Genomic DNA, 18,057 nt, shown 5'->3' on the forward strand with positions numbered 1-18,057 from the left:
AATGTTTTTTAAAAAGATCCAAAAGTCAATAAAACAGTAAATTTAAGCAGATCTGTCATTGTCATCCAAATGAAGACCATTTTGAAATTAAACATGCCAAATGTGATCATTATAGGAATAGTTCCGCATGACACTGTCCTAAATTCCTGATGTCATAAGGGAACTTCAGTTATGGCCCAACATAAACATTAGCAACCAAACAAATCCTATCTATTTTTCCGTTTTTTTTCTCAAATTTCTATTTGAAGTTAGAAGAAAATCACTTTTTGCTTTCTTGTGCTGCAGCAACTCAGGCGGGAGCCACTTTTCAGACCCTTCTCCCTTGGCAATGACGCCAAATCTGCAGTTCCCACAGTGTACGTGAAGGTGTTCAGCGAGTGTTAGGAAGGGGACCCTGCACGACGGGCTTCCAGCCCTGGGCCTGTCACACCCTCACTCTATGACCTTGGGCAAGTCACCTGTCTGTGTTTCTGGAAAAAAGAGGATTATGATACCCGCCCCAAGGCACGCTTTAGGTTTGCACAAAGTGATAAACCTTATTTCCTCCCTATCAAAACACCATCCATTTTGAGACACACCACCTTTTCAGGTGGGAAAAATCTATCCCAATAAGTCTACCTGTTGATTGTAGGACATCCAAGTTTCAGGAGATCAAAATGAAAAAAAAAAATCATAATCACATGGAGGAAATACAGTAGAAAGGCATGCCTTACCATTAGGGGGATTCTTTTTTTATTTTTTAAAGATTTTATTCATTTATTTGACAGAGAGAGATTACAAGTAGGCAGAGAGAGAGAGGAGGAAGCAGGCTCCCCGCTGAGCAGAGAGCCCGATGCGGGACTCCATCCCAGGACCCTGAGATCATGACCTGAGCCGAAGGCAGCGGCTTAACCCACTGAGCCACCCGGGCGCCCCATTAGGGTAGTCTTACCATTGTGGATATGCCTTCTGAGGTGGGGAGCGGCCACGTCCCTGGGGAAGCTCCCCGTCCCTGTCCCTCTGTCCAGCAGTCTCAGATGTGGCTGACTTTTCAGCCTTTCTTCTGGTGCCCTCGTCCCCCCCACTCCCAGTCAGATGCCAGGCCCTATGTGGATCAGCTCGAGCACATCGTGGCTTCCTTTCTATATGGAAATTCCACCTTGCAGACACTCAGAAAATATTTCGGCATTCTCTTCTGGACCCAGCCAGCGGTCTCCCCCTGCTGTATGAGCTTCTCTGACACTGACCGGGTGCCTCCCAGCCATTTCCATGTCACTACACAGCCAGAAAATGATAATATTTGTCTAGTACTCCCGGGTAAGGGGAGGGGCAGTCAGGCCAAGAAGCCCAAATCTTCCCCATCTGGAACCCATTCGGGGCCTTCCAGCGTGGCTCACCTTCTCTAGTTAATTTCCACCATGAAAAAGAAGGCAGAGGAGGAGGAGGGAGAGAAAAAGAGAGAAGGAAACCCTGGTAATGTTCATTTCTTTTGCTGGAGGATTTTTAAGGGCACTGTCATTTTTCAAAGCATTTTTACAATAATCACCTTATAAAGGTCTTGTATCTTGTCTCTTGATCCACATCCCCTGGAGCCTGTGGGTACCATGAGCAAACAAGTTTCCACAGCCCCTTGTGTGTCAGAGCAACTAGGGAAACTTGTTATTGGTACAAATGTATATTTCCTAGTGGCCTGAGGCCTGGGAATCTGATTGGTTAGAAGTACTCCCGGTGATTGTTTTATGCCAACAGATCTAGGAACCTCTGCCTTAAGGCCCTTGGGCAGATGATGGCCAAGATACCTTTCATATGCAGCATTGCTTCCATCCTTTCTTACCCTGTGATCCTGCATTGTTTGCAATCTTTCTGCTGCAGCGATCCAAACCTAGTCACACAGTCTGTGCCCTTGTACACAGGCCTAGTCCTAACCTAAGTGTGAGGAGGACCCTACACTGAGCAGGGAAACTGTTTATCTGTTGGCCCAGAAGCTCGGCCTCCCAGGGTTGCAAACTTCTACAAGAACATTGTGTCTCAGAGTTTGGTTAGGGACTGCCTGCTTCAGAGTCACCTAGAAGCTCCTTAGAAGAGCATTCTGAATCAGACTATCAAATTTCGGACCTGTATTCAGTATTTTAAACCAGCACAATGGTTATCTGTAATGCAGATTCAGACTTAGGACCTACTGCACATGGGCAAATTAATATAATCCTAGTGATCTGTAAAGGGTTAATTTCCAGGTCAGTGCAGACCTTGTTACCTGGGTCAAAGGCAGGCTTTTTACTGCATTAATAACTAGCCAGACACACAGCTGGCCCCTGAAAGTAGCCAGCCTTGCTTCCGGGGCCACTGTCGGGCTAGTAACCAGGGAAGGATGTTGAGGTCCGTAACAGCCCCATGTGATGGCTCGCACGCACGTGAGATTCGGCCCAGCCTGCCGCGGCTCGAGCTTTGCGTGGCAGCTGGGCTGTGCTCGCTCTGGCCATGGTGGGCCTCCCAATCACAGTGGAACTTTCAGAGGAGGCATGTTGTAACTTAGGATCCACGAGCCCCTGAAGCTACATGCAAAAATCAGACGGAAAAGAGTGTATTTTTCTAGGAGAGGGTCCAGAAATATTGCCAGATTCTCAAAGGCATAGTCAACCCAGAAGGGGGGGAAGATTAAGGATTCAAACAGAGGAATTTTTAAAGATTAGGTCTGTGGAGAATTGTAAACAAAGGCTCATATCCTGGGAAGGATTTCTGAAGTCCAGCCCTCAGAGCCAACAGCAGATCGTGACCTCCAGCATTCCTTACCTGGCTTCTCTCCTCTTCCCTTCTTGCCTGATTTCTCCTTTTAGGTTTGTCTCTCTCTGGTTTTTCTCCCCACCTTGAACTCGCTGCCCCATCTGGGACTTGGTACCATCCCTCCCCTAATCCGGTCCTTACCCCTCCTCTCCCTTGGTGCCCTAATCAGGAAGCAGAGCTCATTCTTCCATTTGTTCTACCTGTGGAATAACAGTGCATGTTGGTGGTTGCTGTTTTTCAAATTAGGTGAGTTTGAACACTGAAGATTTCTCTGGGAGAGGGAGAAGACCATACCTTAGGAGCTCTGAATTCCTGGCTCTTTGGATCTAACCCTTGATAGAAGGTTTTCTGTGGGCAGAGGTCCTCACTCATCCTTGGCTGGAGGAAGGGCAGGAGCAGGCACGCCCCAGGCCTTCCTCTTGTTCTGAGTTTGACTGTGATGAAGAAAGAGTGACTGGCCAGAATCCTAGGCACTCCCTCCCCATAGCCCCCAGCTCCAAGGCCCTCCTGCTAGCTTGGATTATTTTTATTCGCTGGCTTTGGCTGTGGAAGGCAGAGAAGCAACCCTTAGGCTGAGGAGGCGGTGGGGATGCAGTCAAGGCTGCAGAAGGAAGTGAGAGCTAACACTGTCCAGCTCTACCCCTGTGTCTGCTCCAGCTCTGTAAGCAGGAGGGGCTTTGGGCTGCTGGGCTCCCTGGCCAGCGTTCTGGGGATAAATGTCAGAAGCATATCACTGGCTTGGGAGGGCCCTTTCGCACTACTGGGCCTGCCTGCCTCAGCCTTGAACAGCTGGGAGTTCCAAGAAAGTAGACGGAGACACCCTGAGGGATGGGATATGTATCTCCTGCCTGTGCCCCTGCTCCTCTCCCTGCACACGGAAGGAGTCCTCTGGCTGTGGCGAGTGGGCAGACCACCTTCTTTGGTTCTGTAGGAAGGCTGATCATGGCACTTCCTGGCCCAAGCATTTTTGGGGGCACCTACTTTGTTGACAGGCATGGCAGTCTGTGAGAGACATGAAGTCAGGGCGATGTGCCCTCAAGTCACCCACATTTGGGTGGGGAATGAGGTGAAACACCTACAGACACAGAACCAGATGGACAGCCCCAGGCTGAGGGTAGGTGGTGCAGAGAGGACCAGCCGAAACCCGGGCTCCCTGAGCTAGGCCTGCCTCTGTGGCCCGAGAAGCCCCTGGATGCTACCCAGAGGGGAGGGTGCCATTCGTTTCCGGAGCAGTTGGCAGGAGAGTGTTGCCTCCTGGGGGCTGGCAGGAGAGGAAGCCCCACATCAGACCTTTGGAGGTTATAGACTGGGAACCTGAGTGAGCCTCCCCTTTTACTCTCACTCTGGCCTGGGGGATATCAGTGCTAGAAGTTTCTGAGCTTGTGGCAGAAGTGGCCCCAAGCCTGCTAACCCTCTAACTGATGTGTCACTCTGGCACTTAATGCTCACTGGGGGCCGAACCATGCCCCTTCGTCTTCAGGGACCGTTTCTGAAGAAAGAGTTAGCCCTCCGCCCCCCCGGTAGCCCAGCCCCTGTGCACAGGTGTTTGGGCCAGCATGGGCAGTAGGGCAGCCCCTAAAATACCCACGCAGGGATCTCACTTGCCAGTGATTTTCTAGGCCCTGTAGAGTGGACGAGTGAAACACTTAGATCTCTTGTCAGAACCAGGGCTCTGGAACCAGATTCCAGCTGGCCTGTAACTGTGGCTTTGACTTCCCGACTGTGCACCTCATTTTTGAAGAGCAGGTAATAAGGCCTCCCTTGCCGACTTGTCCCAGCATAAAATACAATCATGCAGAAGTGTCGTAGCTGTCACCAGGTGGGTGCTCAGTACATTATTACTACTGTTAATGTCATTTATCCTGGAAGCACAGGTCCCTGGGGACCCCTGGGTTCTATACTTCAGGACTCCAAGCTTCTCAAGCTTCAAAATCTGGGGATCTTGTTAAAATGAAGATTCTGGGGGTGCCTGGGTGGCTCAGTGGGTTAAGCCTCTGCCTTCGGCTCAGGTTGTGATCTCAGGGTCCTGGGATGGAGCCCCACATCGGGCTCTTTGCTCAGCAGGGAACCTGCTCCCCCCACCCCCTGCCACCTGCCTCTCTGCTTACTTGTGATCTCTCTCAATCTCTCTCTCTCTCTGTGTCAAATAAATAAAAAAATCTTAAAAAAAAAATAAAGATTCTGATTCTACAGCTATGGTGGTGGGAAGGGGAGAAGAGAGAGCTGAGATTCAGAGTTTCTTTTTTTTTTTTTCCCAAGGATTTTATTTATTTGACAGACAGTGACAGAGGGAACACAAGCAGGGGGAGTCGGGGAGAGGGAGAAGCTGGCTTCCCACCAAGCAGGGAGCCCAATGCGGGGCTCGAACCCAGGACCCCAGGATCATGACCTGAGCCAAAGTCAGTGCCTAACCAACTGAGCCATCCAGGGCTGCCTCTCCATTGTTAATTATTAGTATTTTACAGTTCTGGTATATTCCCTAGGTCCTGACAACAGAGACACACCAGAAAAGAAGATAGTGTGGTTCTTGTTCCCACTTGGCAGGGACAACAGAGAGATGAGGCCATTACAGGACTGGGGAGGGGGGGGGAGTCCATTACAGGACTGGAGGGGGATATCTACAGGACATGCTGGATGGGAGCTTGGCCACACTGGATTCTGCCTTGCCTGACCAGCTGCCAGCTGTGTGAGGTTCTCCTTCTGCAGGTCTCGGCCTTCCCATCTATGAAATGGATTGGAAGCTAAAGACCCTTATGGCACTAGGATGCTGAATCTTCTATAGAATTCTAAGAGACCATCTGCTCCATTTCTTTCTTGGGTAGGGCTTGTGTTGGGGAACACAACAGCCCATGGCTGTTGAAGTGGGGGCAAGAAAGGGTGTCTGGGAATTTGGGTATTTCCAGCATAGTGTCTGGCAGGAGGGGGAGCCTTGCTTACATGACTGTGATTATCTTGCTGTCTGTCCCCTGCAGGGGACCACTTAACATTCTACCCCCTCCTCTGCTGCCTGCCTGGAGAGGGTGTCCAGGCCAAGACTAGGGAAGGGGAGTGACTCCTAGGTCAGACCTCCTGACTATCACAGAGGGCTAGAGGTGCACAGCGGCAGCCCACGTGGGGGCCACCAGCTGGGTTAGGATTATTTGGGGGTCTGGGGTTCTGGAGTTTAAGTAGGCTGGAGTTGGGATGCCAGAGGCCTGGACAGAAGGGGTGGTGGTGGTAAGTCGTGGCTGGGTGGAACCCACAGCCAGGGTGGAGATTTCCTGTCAAAACAGCCACTTATCCTGGCCCCAGAGCGCATTCCTTTACCCTAGGAGATAAGAAGGCCCTATTTTCCTCTCAGGGTTCCTTTGAGCCACCCGCTGCTTTGGGCAGGCTGTTGGAGGCTCTGTGAGCTGGGCTCGCTAGGGCCTCTGTACCCTCCCTGGGTAGAGCCCCTGCGGAGGTAGCTCAGGCTCCTGGCTCCCCTCCCAGACTCCCTGCATCCCTGAGCGAGCTCCCACCCCAGCAGCAGCCGCCAAGGGTTGAATCCTGTTGGGTCTCCTCTGCGCTTTGTTTTCTTTACCTGGAGAATGCAGCTGTTTTGTAGGGCTGTTGTGAGCTAATACTACTGACGGGCTTGGAACAGTGACGGACACAAAGACCAGCTCCGTGTGTGTGGCAGTTCTTCCTATGATCCCAAGCTACGTCTTTGTTTCCTGGGCTCAGGGTAGCCTTAGTTCCGACGGGAGTCAGGCCCTTTCCTGTTCTGGGGCATCTGACAGTTCTTTTCTCTGAAGGCATCTCCAGGCAAAAATCTCATATCTCAACTTGCTGACCCCAAGACCATTATAAGAAAAGTTTCATTAAGCATTTAAAGTAGAGTTCTGTCAGCAGCTGGAACAGTTTCTTGGGTATTAGACATCATTCTTCGTCAAGAAAAGGCTTGTCCTCACTTTCACAAGGGAGGAACCCTTTGCTCAGAAAGAACCTCTGAACTGTCCATCCTAGATTGTAGGGGTTGGCAGAAGCCTCTCTGGTTACGGGAAACTTCCAGCCACCCTCTTCCAAGGGGGCCACCCTGACCGCCACCCCAACACACTCAGGCCCTTCATCCACCCGGGTTACCAAGTCCTGCGGGCTTTCCAGCTGTTCCAGCCAGCCTTTGTCTCCAAGGGCGGAGGCCTTCCCCAGGGGCCTGGAGGCTCCGGGCTGCTCCTCCCTGTGCCCTCTGGGCAGGCACAGCCCCACTTCAGACTTCCCTTCTGGCCACTGCTGGAATGCCCAGCCCACCCTCTGTGTATTTTCTCTCTGGGTGGGGGCCTGGGAGCTGGAAACCCTGCTCACATCCTCTCCCCACCCTCTCTTTGGGGGACCAAACCTCCAAACAGTCTGGAGCCAGAGAGGAGGTTGTGGTGCAGGGCAGGCCACCAGCTGGCCGCCCAGAGATCCTGTGGGGAAGGAAAACTGGGCCATGGGTGGGTGCCTCGGGAGTATCTCCCAAACTTATCATCATTTCCCTTCCGTCTTCCAGTCCATGGTCAGTACAGTCCAGCTCAATACTGCCTGACTGAGTTCGGGTTCAACACACTTCTCTGGAGTCCTTATTATTAATAGACCCAGATTGTTGTGACCCCATCTGGTGGGATAGCCCTGCAGACTGGGCTCGGTCCTCCGTGGGCTCCAGGCCAGACTCCGAGCTCCCGGTGGCTCAGTTGTTGAAAAGGATCAGTGCCTTCGACCTTGAAGATTCATTATCAGCTTGAACGGAGGGCACCCGACACTGTAATAACAGAAGACCTAGTGGCAGGCCTTGTAATTCATAATTGCTTGGTCACAGCATGTTAAGAAATGTGGCAGCGAGCTCATTTCCCAGTTCACGTGTTGTGTGTCACAGCCACGGGGAAGGGAAGGGGTAGCAGCCAGAGTGGGGGGGTGGGGGCGCTGGGGTGGTGCTGACATGTTCCAGAAGCAAGTCTGGGATTTTATGTCTGCCGCTGGAAATCAGTGGTGTCATTGGAGGCTGAGTGATGAATGTTAAGAATGGGCTCCTGGCTGGGCCACTTTCAGAATTAGAAGGGCTCTAAAACATCACCAGGTCCCCTGCACCTGCCTCATTACCTGGGGGCTCAGTAGGGATGAAGAACCTGGGGCTCACACCAGATTGACAGTCAGAATTTGCATTTCAAAAGGGAAAGGGACTCACCTTCAGTCCCCCTAGGAACCAGGGCACCCACCCCTGTGTCTTGTTCCTGACAACATCCTTCCTTTTTTCCCCAGAGATCTTTAGGATGCTCATGCCAGGAAGGGGCCCCATTCTCCACCCAAGACAGGAGAACAAGAGCCTGGCTTCTCCCAAATCCATGCTCTCTGGGCCCAGGTCCACTGCCCCCATCCCCACGCCCCTTCTCAGCTCCCAGGAGCTAAGCGCACAGCCCAGAGGAGGAAAAACTCCGCTGGCCAGTGCACAGTCAGAAGTGGGATGAGCTGCCCATCTTTGTCTGCCTTAGACCATCTGTGGTCAAGCAGTGTGTGAGTAATTGGGGGGGGGGCGCTGCTTGGGCAGGAGCTCCATGGAGGACTTAGTGACAGGATGGACCCTGGACACTCTCCTCCTTCTCCTTCACAGTGATCTTTCTTGGTTAGGCCATTTCAGACCTGTTCCCTTCCTCAAGCTACGGATCTCTGTCCCCAAGCCACAACATCCCAGAGTGGTCACAGCAGGGTAGACCCTCATGGCACTGCCCACCTGGGAGGACCCGAGGTGGGGCATGTGTGCTACACCATGTTTTGCCCCTGGGAGAGGCACCACATTCGTGATTCCCTTACTGCCCGCCCGACTGTACTTCCTCCTCCTCTGGGGAGCCTCAGCTCACTTCTCTCCTCTTGGCCTCATCCCCCCATCCCTCCCCCACTGCGTTGTTTTGGTGTGTGTTCCTTCCCAGAACCTCGGCCTCTCCTTTCCTTTTCCTTGCAGAGCTGCTCTTCCTGTGATCCCTCAGGCCCCAGTCCGCCCTCTGGGGCCCTCCCTGCCTTCCTCTCTCCCAGGCCCTTCCTCCGCTCTTTCTATTCCTGGTTGGACCAGCCTCTCCCATTGTCCATTCCCAGGAAAGGGCTGTCTCGCTGGTCCAGGGGTGAGGGACCCGAGCCAAGAAGAAAGCCAGCGCCGGAAGCCCCTGCCTGCCCTGAAGCTCGGCTCCCAGCAAGGTGCCCCCACCCCAACCCTACTGCCAGTGTCATTTTTAGAAATCTCACTTTCTAAGTTAGTCAGCAGTAGCAATCTGACACCTACATGTGGGGGCTGATGACTTCCCAACTGCCTCTTGTGACTTCGGCAGACCCCAGAGGTGGGGGCGGTGGGGGCGGGGAGCCACAGGTGCCACAGAGAGATAACCGGCAGCGACCTGACGGGAGGGTTTGTCACAGCTGCTGACCAGAGCTGATTCCCTTTGGCCAGGGCAATGTGGGTGGGGTCCTGTGAGGACTCCCTGGTAGTGGACGGTGGATCCTATGGCATTAAAGTCCAGCCGGGGGCACCCAGAGGTACCATGTTACCTGGATTTGGGAAAGGAAGCCCAGGCCTTTCTGCAGACAGACCTTCAAGTATCTTACCTCTGCCTCTTCTTGCCTGGCTTTTGTCTTGATTTGTTTTCTCTCTCTTATGTCCCCCACTCCACCCCCCGGTCTGTGTTGTTTTTCCTAAAAGCACGTAACTCAAGTGGGGATGAAGTATTTTTGGTAAATACAGAACCAGATGTTCGGGTCAAACCCAGATGTTCACATGTAGCGTGTGCAGGCATGGGGCCTCCCAGGCCTTTCGGGTTTGGAAGATGTCAGCTGAGAAGGCCCGGACTGGCTCCCTGTTGTACCAGCAGAGGGACTGAATGGTTCCCAGGGGCCGAGACACAAGCGTTAGGGACCTCTGGGGAAACAGCTGGGGATGAGTTACAGACAGACAGCATGGTGGGAGGAAAACTCTGAATTCAGACAGACATGGAGCCCAGACGAGGCTCTGTCTGCTCTGAGCTCTGCAAGCCTCCACCGGGCATACATCCCTAGATGCGCATGGCATTCCCTAGTGAGGGGGGTCTTCTGTCAGCCTCCTGCAGAAGGAGGGCAGGGATGCTGTGAGCTCTACGGATGTCTGCTGGGCTTGGTGAGGACCGGTGTTGCATGCCTTGGCACACCCCAGCCCCTCAGCCCCCCACCCCAGGAATGTCCCCAGAAGGGTTTGTTCCATAGGCCACAGGCCTGCCCAGGACCAAGGCCAGCCTCCTGTGTGGGAAGGGCAGGGCCAGGGACCAGGGGACTGTCTCCTGGAAGAGAGGCGGTGGCTGTAGCACAGGCAAGTCTGGCTGTGTACCTTGAACAAGATTCTTTACCTTCCTGAGCCTGCTGTCCTTCCCTCTGATCTTGCAGGGTAGATCTGAGGATCAAGGATGACGTTGTAAGGGACTAAGTGTTTGGGGACAGGTGCAAAGGAGGTGCTCAGTAAGGGGCCGCTTGTCATTGTGTTCAGAAGAGAGGTTGCCCTCTGATGGCCTGTGCACAGAGAGACCCCCCCGTTGCCTGGCAGGGACAGCAGTGTCATGCATTGTCGTGGGCCGTCTGTCCACTGTGAGGCTGGGCACGGGGGCAGGTGGGACAGGGGACGCCATCAGTGTGTGTGCGGCTGGCACAAGTCTCGGCTGCAGGGCAGTCCCTAAAGGGGGAGTCCTGACCTTCAGGTTATATGCCCCTTGGAGATGCTTCAGAGGCCTGGAACCCCCAAATGATGTGCAAAGTGTGCTGTCGGTGGGGACAGCCTTCATCGGATTCTCCAATGGGGCCATAACCGTGAAACTTAAGAACCTTTGTCCTGGATGTCAGCATGTCCAGCCTGAAGACCCACTGTGAGAGGCTATGGCAGGTGCCCTGGATGCGTGCAGCTGAGCTCAACTCGTGCCTCAGCTAGCAAGTCCAAGCTGGTCAGGGACATCAGTGGGTGACCTGGGCATCCACCCTGCTGTAAGCTCAAGGGTCGGCTGGGCCTGGTTTGGGGTTTGGGGAGAGATCAGAGCCCTGGAAGCTGAGGTGAGGACCAGTAAGTCCAAGCCTCACTGGGGGCTGGCTGAGGCCCGGGGACCTGAGGTCGTGGGGTTTTTAGGGAGTGGAAGTCATCAGGGCCTGGGAAGGTAAGAGCAGAGGAAATAAGGAAGTCCACCATGCCGGCCTCCAGAGCTCCTTCTCATCCACTGGAAAGTGGCACACAGGAGGGGTGGGCCCTGAGGTCTGTTCCTGGCAGAGCAGGCTGGCCAAAAAGCCATCAGATGATCTCTGTAGGCCTTGAATTCTAGTAGGAGGGTGATCGTTGCAGGGTCTTACCTCACAGCTTTATGCAGAGACCTTGGGCTGTGTCTCATGGAGACGTGGCTGTGGGGGCTTGTTCTCTCTCCATTTCTTTTTTTCTTTTTCTTTTGGTTCTTATTTTATCTGCCCTATCTTACTTATGTTTTTCTCATAAATCACTTAAATCATTTTGAGAAGCAGGTAGAATATAGATGGAAAGAAAAAAAATAAACAAAAGAAGCTTCTTTACAGAAAAGTGATCTAGAGAAGGTAGGCTTTCAGTCCTGGGATATTCTGTTTGTTTTTCGAAAAGACGTTATTTTGTGTTGGTGAGTGAATTTTGCTTGTGAAAGACAATGTGGAAAATTTGTAAAAGAGAAAAAAGGAGAAATTGCTCATAATTGCATTATATAGACATCCGTAGTTAGTATTTTAGTATGTTTTCTTCTTTCCTTACATGCATAAATTAAAACTTTTTTGGTATTTGTACTATAAACGGTGTCCAGTTTTCTTGCTTCAGGTGTATCATACATAACGTGGACAATTTTCTGTGGTACTAAAAACCCTTTCTAAATATTTAAAATACTTTAGTCCCCCAGGGTTAGAAATGTAGACTTCCCATTTTACATCATTATAAATAAAGCATTGACAATGTTTTTGCCCATAAAGTTCTTTTCAAAGTTGAGGTGATTTCCTTGAGAAGGATTCAGAAGCACACCAGAAGGAGAGGGCTGGCTCGGCAGCACGTCAGTGTGAGCGTGTGCTGGGCAATGTGTGGGGCTGCATTTGCAGAGAGAGAGGGGAGGAGGCAGGCCTCCTCTCAGCCCCCGGTGAGAGTCAAGTGACTTAGGCTATCAGTCTGTGGATCCTGTTGGTGGGGTGGACGGAGAGAGAAGTCTTCCCAGGAACTCTTCCGTGGGACCTGGGTAAAGCCCCCCGAGGCCTGGTGACCAAACACCCACCTCTGTCAGAGCTGCCGTGGGGGCCACTGAAGTCAGTGGGGCCCAGCGAAGCCTCCCCAGGAAGCCCACAGCCCTGCAAGCCCATAGCCCTGCGTTCAGATGTGCTCTCAGACCCACACATCATCCCAGCTTGGCCGAACTCTGCTCCAAGGCAGGCTGGGCTGGGTTTTCACCTCAGAAAGGCTAGTCAGTGGGGTCAGCCAGGGGATAAACTAAAGTTAACTCAGCCATTATTGCCTTTTTGTTAATGAGGGGAAGACCAGCGGAGAAGATGCCAAACCATTCAGAAATGTTGCCCAGGACTTGGAATTGAAGGTCTTAGGGCAAATTCCGTGTTCGGGCAGAAGAAAGCAATTGACAGTGATTTTAAGTCCTGACCGGACTCCCCAGGGCCCCTTGTGCTTCACTGAGCTTTCACTTTATTATTTTTTTACAAAATATTTTTCCTATTAAGTTATGAATCTTGGAAGCTGCAAAAAGCACTGGCAGTCTCCTTGGACTCAGGAGCAAGCAGGAGCTCTTTTGTGGATGTAAGCTCAGGGGGAAGCTAAGCCCCAAGGTAGGTGGAGGACAGTTGGGCAGGAAATTCTGTCACCACAACTCTAGGGGTTGGCTGGAGTGATGGCCAAATGCCCATCCTATGTGGTTGTGGGGGTTTCAGGAAAGGGAGCAGGGTTGGCTTCTCTTAGACCATAGTTAACAGGAATAAACCAACTCCTTCTCAGAGATGAGATTCAAAAGCAGAGGCTGGATATCCTATCCTCGGTGTTCCCGAGCCTAAGAACACTTGACTTGGATCTTCAACTTCCATAGCCCACTAACATGTCCACAGATGCTGTTCAAAGTGACCTCCTTTGACAAAGAAGCAAAGTAGGCTTGAAAACACATGAAACATTTTATTGAAGTCAGGGTACAAATGTTTAAAACACTTTGAAGAAATCAGATCTGAGGTGTTCCTGCTATAAAGTACCCTAAGAACAAGTCAAACGGAAAGCCTGGGTGCAGGATGGGAAAGCATAGCCAAGATCTAAGAGAAAGATTCTTCTTAATGTGACCCGTACTAGCAACCAACCTCTTATGTGCCAGGCACAGCACTTGACTCTGGGGGACAGAGCTGCGTAAGGCTGGATTTCTTGCCCTGAGAAGTCTAGCTGGGGAGAGATCGAATATGGCCACAGTAATGAGAGCCCTTGGAAGGGATTGATCATGATTTAGGAGTTGAGGTAAAACCCAAAGCGAGTAGCATTTGAGATGGGCTTGGAGAGTGAACATGGCGTTGATGCTAAACACGTAGGAGAAAGGTCCGGAGGGCGGGAGGCACAGGGAGGGGCATTACTGATGTTCTCAGGGAGCATCATCTGCGTGGCTACGGGTAGAGGAGAGCAAAGATGAACAGGAAGAAGCGGGCACAGTGCCCCTTGTCACGGACTTTGATTCTCATCTTCAGGAATTTGGACTCTGTTCTGCAACTAAGAGGGACCCATGGAAAGGTTTTTGAACAGGGAAAGTTAGTTGAGTTTTTTAAATTAAAGGAAAATACATAAATACATGCTCAGTGAAAGATTTCAGCTATACCGAAATCTATCAAAAAGAAAGGAGAAAAGAAAGAAAAACAGGAAAAAAAAAAAATGTTCCCCTACCCAGAGCTAACTACTGTTCTCCTTCAAGTCATTTCATCTACATGTCTCTAGAGAAACAGGTCCATAAAGTCAAGCCCGAGAGTGGTAATGACGATTCTGTCAGACTTCCCCCTCTGTCTCTTTCATCTCTCTCACACACATACCTCTATGTTATAACGTTTAAATTTACATAAGATGAGACTATATAGTCCAGGGAAGCCCGCATGCTCTATCTTATCCCTCCGCTCATTTTTTTAAAACTTTTTTTTTTTTTAGATTGTATTTATTTATTTATTTTGAGAGACAGAGTTCTTAGACACGTGCAGACTCCCCGCTGAGCAGGGAGCCTGATGCGGGGCTTGATCCCAGGACCCCACCATCACCACACAATCACTTGGCTCATTTGGCTCTGCTTTGTGTCATTTCAGAGCACGGTTTTGTGGGCTATTCCCCGGAACTGCTGTGGAACAACACTCTGCCAGATTACAGCCCCGGGGAATCTTTCTTCAGTGTCTTCGGGGTGTTCTTCCCAGCGGCTACAGGTACAGTAATTTGGGTTCTTTCCCACTCCCACATGAGGGTACAGACACTTGGTTCCTGAAGCTCAGTATTTTAAGTGGCCTGCATGTGCTTCTTGGATGGGTATCTATGTCTGACTTTAGAGATGGCCTTTGCTTTCACTAAAAACCTAACAGAATTGCCTTGTTCACAGTTCCTGAAGGCCTCCCTCATTATTTCATCCTTTTTATGCTCCATACCTATGTACTGAAACCTGTAGGCCTAGTTAATAGAGACATAATTCTCTCAGGGCTGAACAGGATATATTCCTCAGTAGGACAAGCTCCCCCTTTCACCCTAGACTGAGAGCACATTTGTCCCCAAAACTCCCCTTGCCTCTACCACAACCCATGTGTCTTCTCCCAGGGGACAGAGAAAGGCTGTCCCCTTCTCACGACACTGTGTGTGGGTGAAACCAGGGTCCCGTGGGCAATGAATGAATCTCCTTACCCCATTGGCCCCATTTTCTGGCTCTCCAGCAGCCAGGGAGGAGCATTTCAAAACTGAGGTCCCTCTAGGACTTTTGTCTTGGGCTCTGGACCCTGGCCTGGAGGGTAGTGAACTAACATGTTGACCAGATGATTGATGAGGAATCACCATTTGTGAGTGACTTGTCCCAGAGCATAGACTCAGACAAGCATTTTACTCTTGATCAGGTGGTGTTGATACCCTGGAGTGTGGCTGATTTTATCTGCTTTTCTGCCTCCCCTCCTGCCTCTGCCTGCCTACCTGTGGTTATTTCCTTGCTCATTATCCTCTCCTCAAGTGGGATAGGGATAGACAAAGAGGAGAAGCTACTAGAATGTTGAAAATTTTAAAGGCTGTCTGTGCTGAGCGTTGGCAAGACATGGAGGAACTGGAACTCTTGTATACTACCGGTAGGAATGTAAAATAGTACGACCATGTTGGAAAACAGTGGGATGATTTCTTAAATCGAAATTGAACAGCCTATGGCCATACCACCCTAAATGTGTCTGTTCTTGGAAGCTAAGCAGGGCTGTGCCAGATTAGTCTTTGGATGGGCGCCACCTAGGAATACGAGGTGCAGTAGACTTAAAAGAAAAAAAATTAAACACATGCACAGCCATTCCACCCCACGTTATCTACCGCAGAGAAATAAAAACACGTGTTCGTATAGACTTGTGCATGAATGTTCAAAGCAGCTTACTCTGTAATAGTCTCAAACTGGAAACAACTCAACTATTTGTCAACAGGTGAATAGATAAATTATGACATAGCTGTGCCATATAGAACTACTCAGCAATAAAAAGGAATGAGCCACTGATCCTGCAACAATACAGATGGTCATAAAATAATGGTATTTCATGAAAGACGTCAGACAAAAGGAAAGAACCTTTTTTAAAAGATAAAACTATGTAAACCTCCAGTTATATAAAATTCTAGAAAATGCAAACTCTGGTAACAGAAAGCAGATTTGTGGATGGGGAACTAGGGAAGGGGGGCAGGCGGGAGGGACAAGGTAATTTTGGGGCAGGAAACTCTATTCCTGATGATGGTGATGGGTTCACGGGTATATTCATATGTGAAAACTTCCCAGATTCTTACAGTTGAAAAACACGTGCCACTTATCGCCTAACAGTTGCACCTCAGTAAGGCTGTGCAAATAAGAAGATGAACAATGTCAGTCACCTTTGATCCTCTTTCCCGAATCCTGCCTCTAGCCGTGACGCATTTTCACTCCTCTTCACTGCCAAACCCTGGGGCTTGGTCTGTGCTCCTGTCTCCATTTTCTGTCTCCTGTTCAGCCTGTCCACTCTCTTCTTTTGGAGTTCCAAACCTGCCTCACCACTGAGATGGTCCCCGTCCAGTCTTCGGTGGCTGCCACGCTATTCGGTTCAGTGAGCATCTCTAACTTCTCCATGTCTTCAGATGGGCAACTGCCACTTCCTCCTTTTCTCATGCCTTCAATGATGCAGCACCCTCCTTGTCCGCCTCCTGGCCCTCTGACTTGCCTTCATAGATACATCCTCTTCCTTCCGCCCAGTAAATGTGGGATTTTTTCAGTCTATGCCTCTGCCCTCTTCTCTTCTTTCTCAAGCCTGTTTTCCTTAGAATCCCACCCATGCCTACTGTCCCATGGCCACTCCCAAGGCTCATGACTCCCAGACTCGCACCCAGCCCAGACTCCTCTAATTAGGCTTCATACTATATCCTCAGTTGCTTCCATGACATCCTGTCTTGGGCATCTCAGACCCAACATGTTCAGAACCAAGCTCATCCCACCCATCCTCCAGTTGGTTCTTCCCCGTTACTCCTGATCTCAGGACAATTTGCTCCAGACAGTTGCTCCTGCCAGTAATGGAGACTTATTCATGATAACGTCCTCTTTCTTACCAGTACCCTCCAAGCCCTGTCAATTTTTACCCCTAAAAGAGGTTCTTTACTTCCTGCTCTTCTCCACCTCTGCTGCTGACCACTCGGGTCCAAACCTTCTCTCTTGCCGGCCACAGAGGAGAGTTTGGAGCCAGGCCTCAGGTCCAGCAGGTCGAATCTTGGTCCACAAATACAGATATGCCAGGAGTAGCGCTTCCCTTTCATTCTTCTGAAGTATCAGTCTCGGACTCTAAGCCTTCATTTTGCCAGGATGACTGAAAACTGAGGTCAGTCATTCATCATGCCTCCACCAGGCCCTGCCATTTTGTTCCTGGGTCTTAAGGCCTTACCAAGTCCCAAGGCATGTCTGGCTTTTCAGCATTGTACCGGGAGCCAGACCCTCTTGCTGTCCTGTCTGCACATCCCTTCAGGTACATGCTCTGTGCAGCTTCTAAGCCATTTTTGAGAACCAGAAATCTGAACCTGGAAGCCCTGTGCTTAGAGCTAATGCGTTTCCCAGGCCCTCCTTTCTAGGGTCTTGTGGGGTCCCCACTAGTGCTGGCAAGGAGTGGGCCCCAGGTCCACACTGCTCTAGATCCTATGTGACTTTCTCTCCGTGCCTCCAGCTCCAGGAACAATCTTCTCTTACAATATGGCGGACACTCCCGTCCAGGGCCAGCATTATGGGCATAAGCCTATGCATTCACGCTGGGTCCCAAGCTCAGGAGGGCCCCACGCTTGGTTCAATGGTTTGTGGTTGCTAAAATTCTTAGTAATTTTTGAACAAGGGGTCTTGTATTTTTATTCGCACCGGACCCAGCAAACTATGTACCAAAGTCTGTTCTTGTCCCCCCACCCCCATGCTTTCCCCACCCGTTTTGCGGCTTCTTTTCTACCTCCTCGATTCTCTAAAATCTCCCAAGGGCTCTGGCTTTTGAGAAACAGACCCTAAAACAGAGCGCTGGCAAATTTGGCTTCCTCCTGCCACATATCTCTCTCAAGGCAATACAGTGTAGGTCATCTCCTCTTGAACGGACAGAAAAGGCAAGGGGGAAAACAAATACAGGGAACTTTAAAAAGTTAACATTTGAAAATATTGTCCTGCCCTCCCTCCCCCACACAGGCAGAACACACATTCAAGAGGCTTCCCGGACCTTCCATGAGTCCAAAGGCCAGGTCAAGAAACTCCGGGCCCAGAGGCCAGGGCGCAGTCACACCTGAGGGGGGCCGTAGGCCTTCTTGGCTGGCAGCACCCCAGGGGGCACTCCGGGGAGGTTGTGTGAGTAATGTGACCGTGCTGGGCTCCCTCCACACTGCTTCACCGTGCCCTCCTTGGCCTCTCCAAGCCCGGTGTCTTAGAGAGAGAGGGAATGCCTGGTTTGAGAGAGGGCAGAGAATGGCAGGCCCCGCTTCAGTATTTTCCCCTCCAGCAAGAAATGAGCAGCCTGAGATTTGAAGAGCCATACAGTAGCCCCGAGTCTGAGCAGGACTAACATCTGAGAGAAGTTTGTTCAGCAAAC

General features: G+C 50.9%; 1 protein-coding gene across 6 annotated transcripts in view; it reads left to right on the forward strand.

The window, feature by feature from the left end:
• Positions 1-18,057, forward strand: part of SLC12A8 (solute carrier family 12 member 8) — a 135,949-nt gene that overhangs the window by 61,267 nt on the left and 56,625 nt on the right. For all 6 annotated transcript variants that reach the window (XM_082699823.1, XM_082699820.1, XM_082699825.1 and 3 more), the window contains one exon: positions 14,074-14,187. In XM_082699823.1, the coding sequence (XP_082555949.1) occupies positions 14,074-14,187 (114 nt within the window). The remainder of the gene's footprint in view (positions 1-14,073; positions 14,188-18,057) is intronic.

Source organism: Mustela nivalis (genome assembly GCF_964662115.1).
Source record: "Mustela nivalis genome assembly, chromosome: 1".
In the NCBI taxonomy this organism is placed as follows: Eukaryota; Metazoa; Chordata; class Mammalia; order Carnivora; family Mustelidae; genus Mustela; species Mustela nivalis.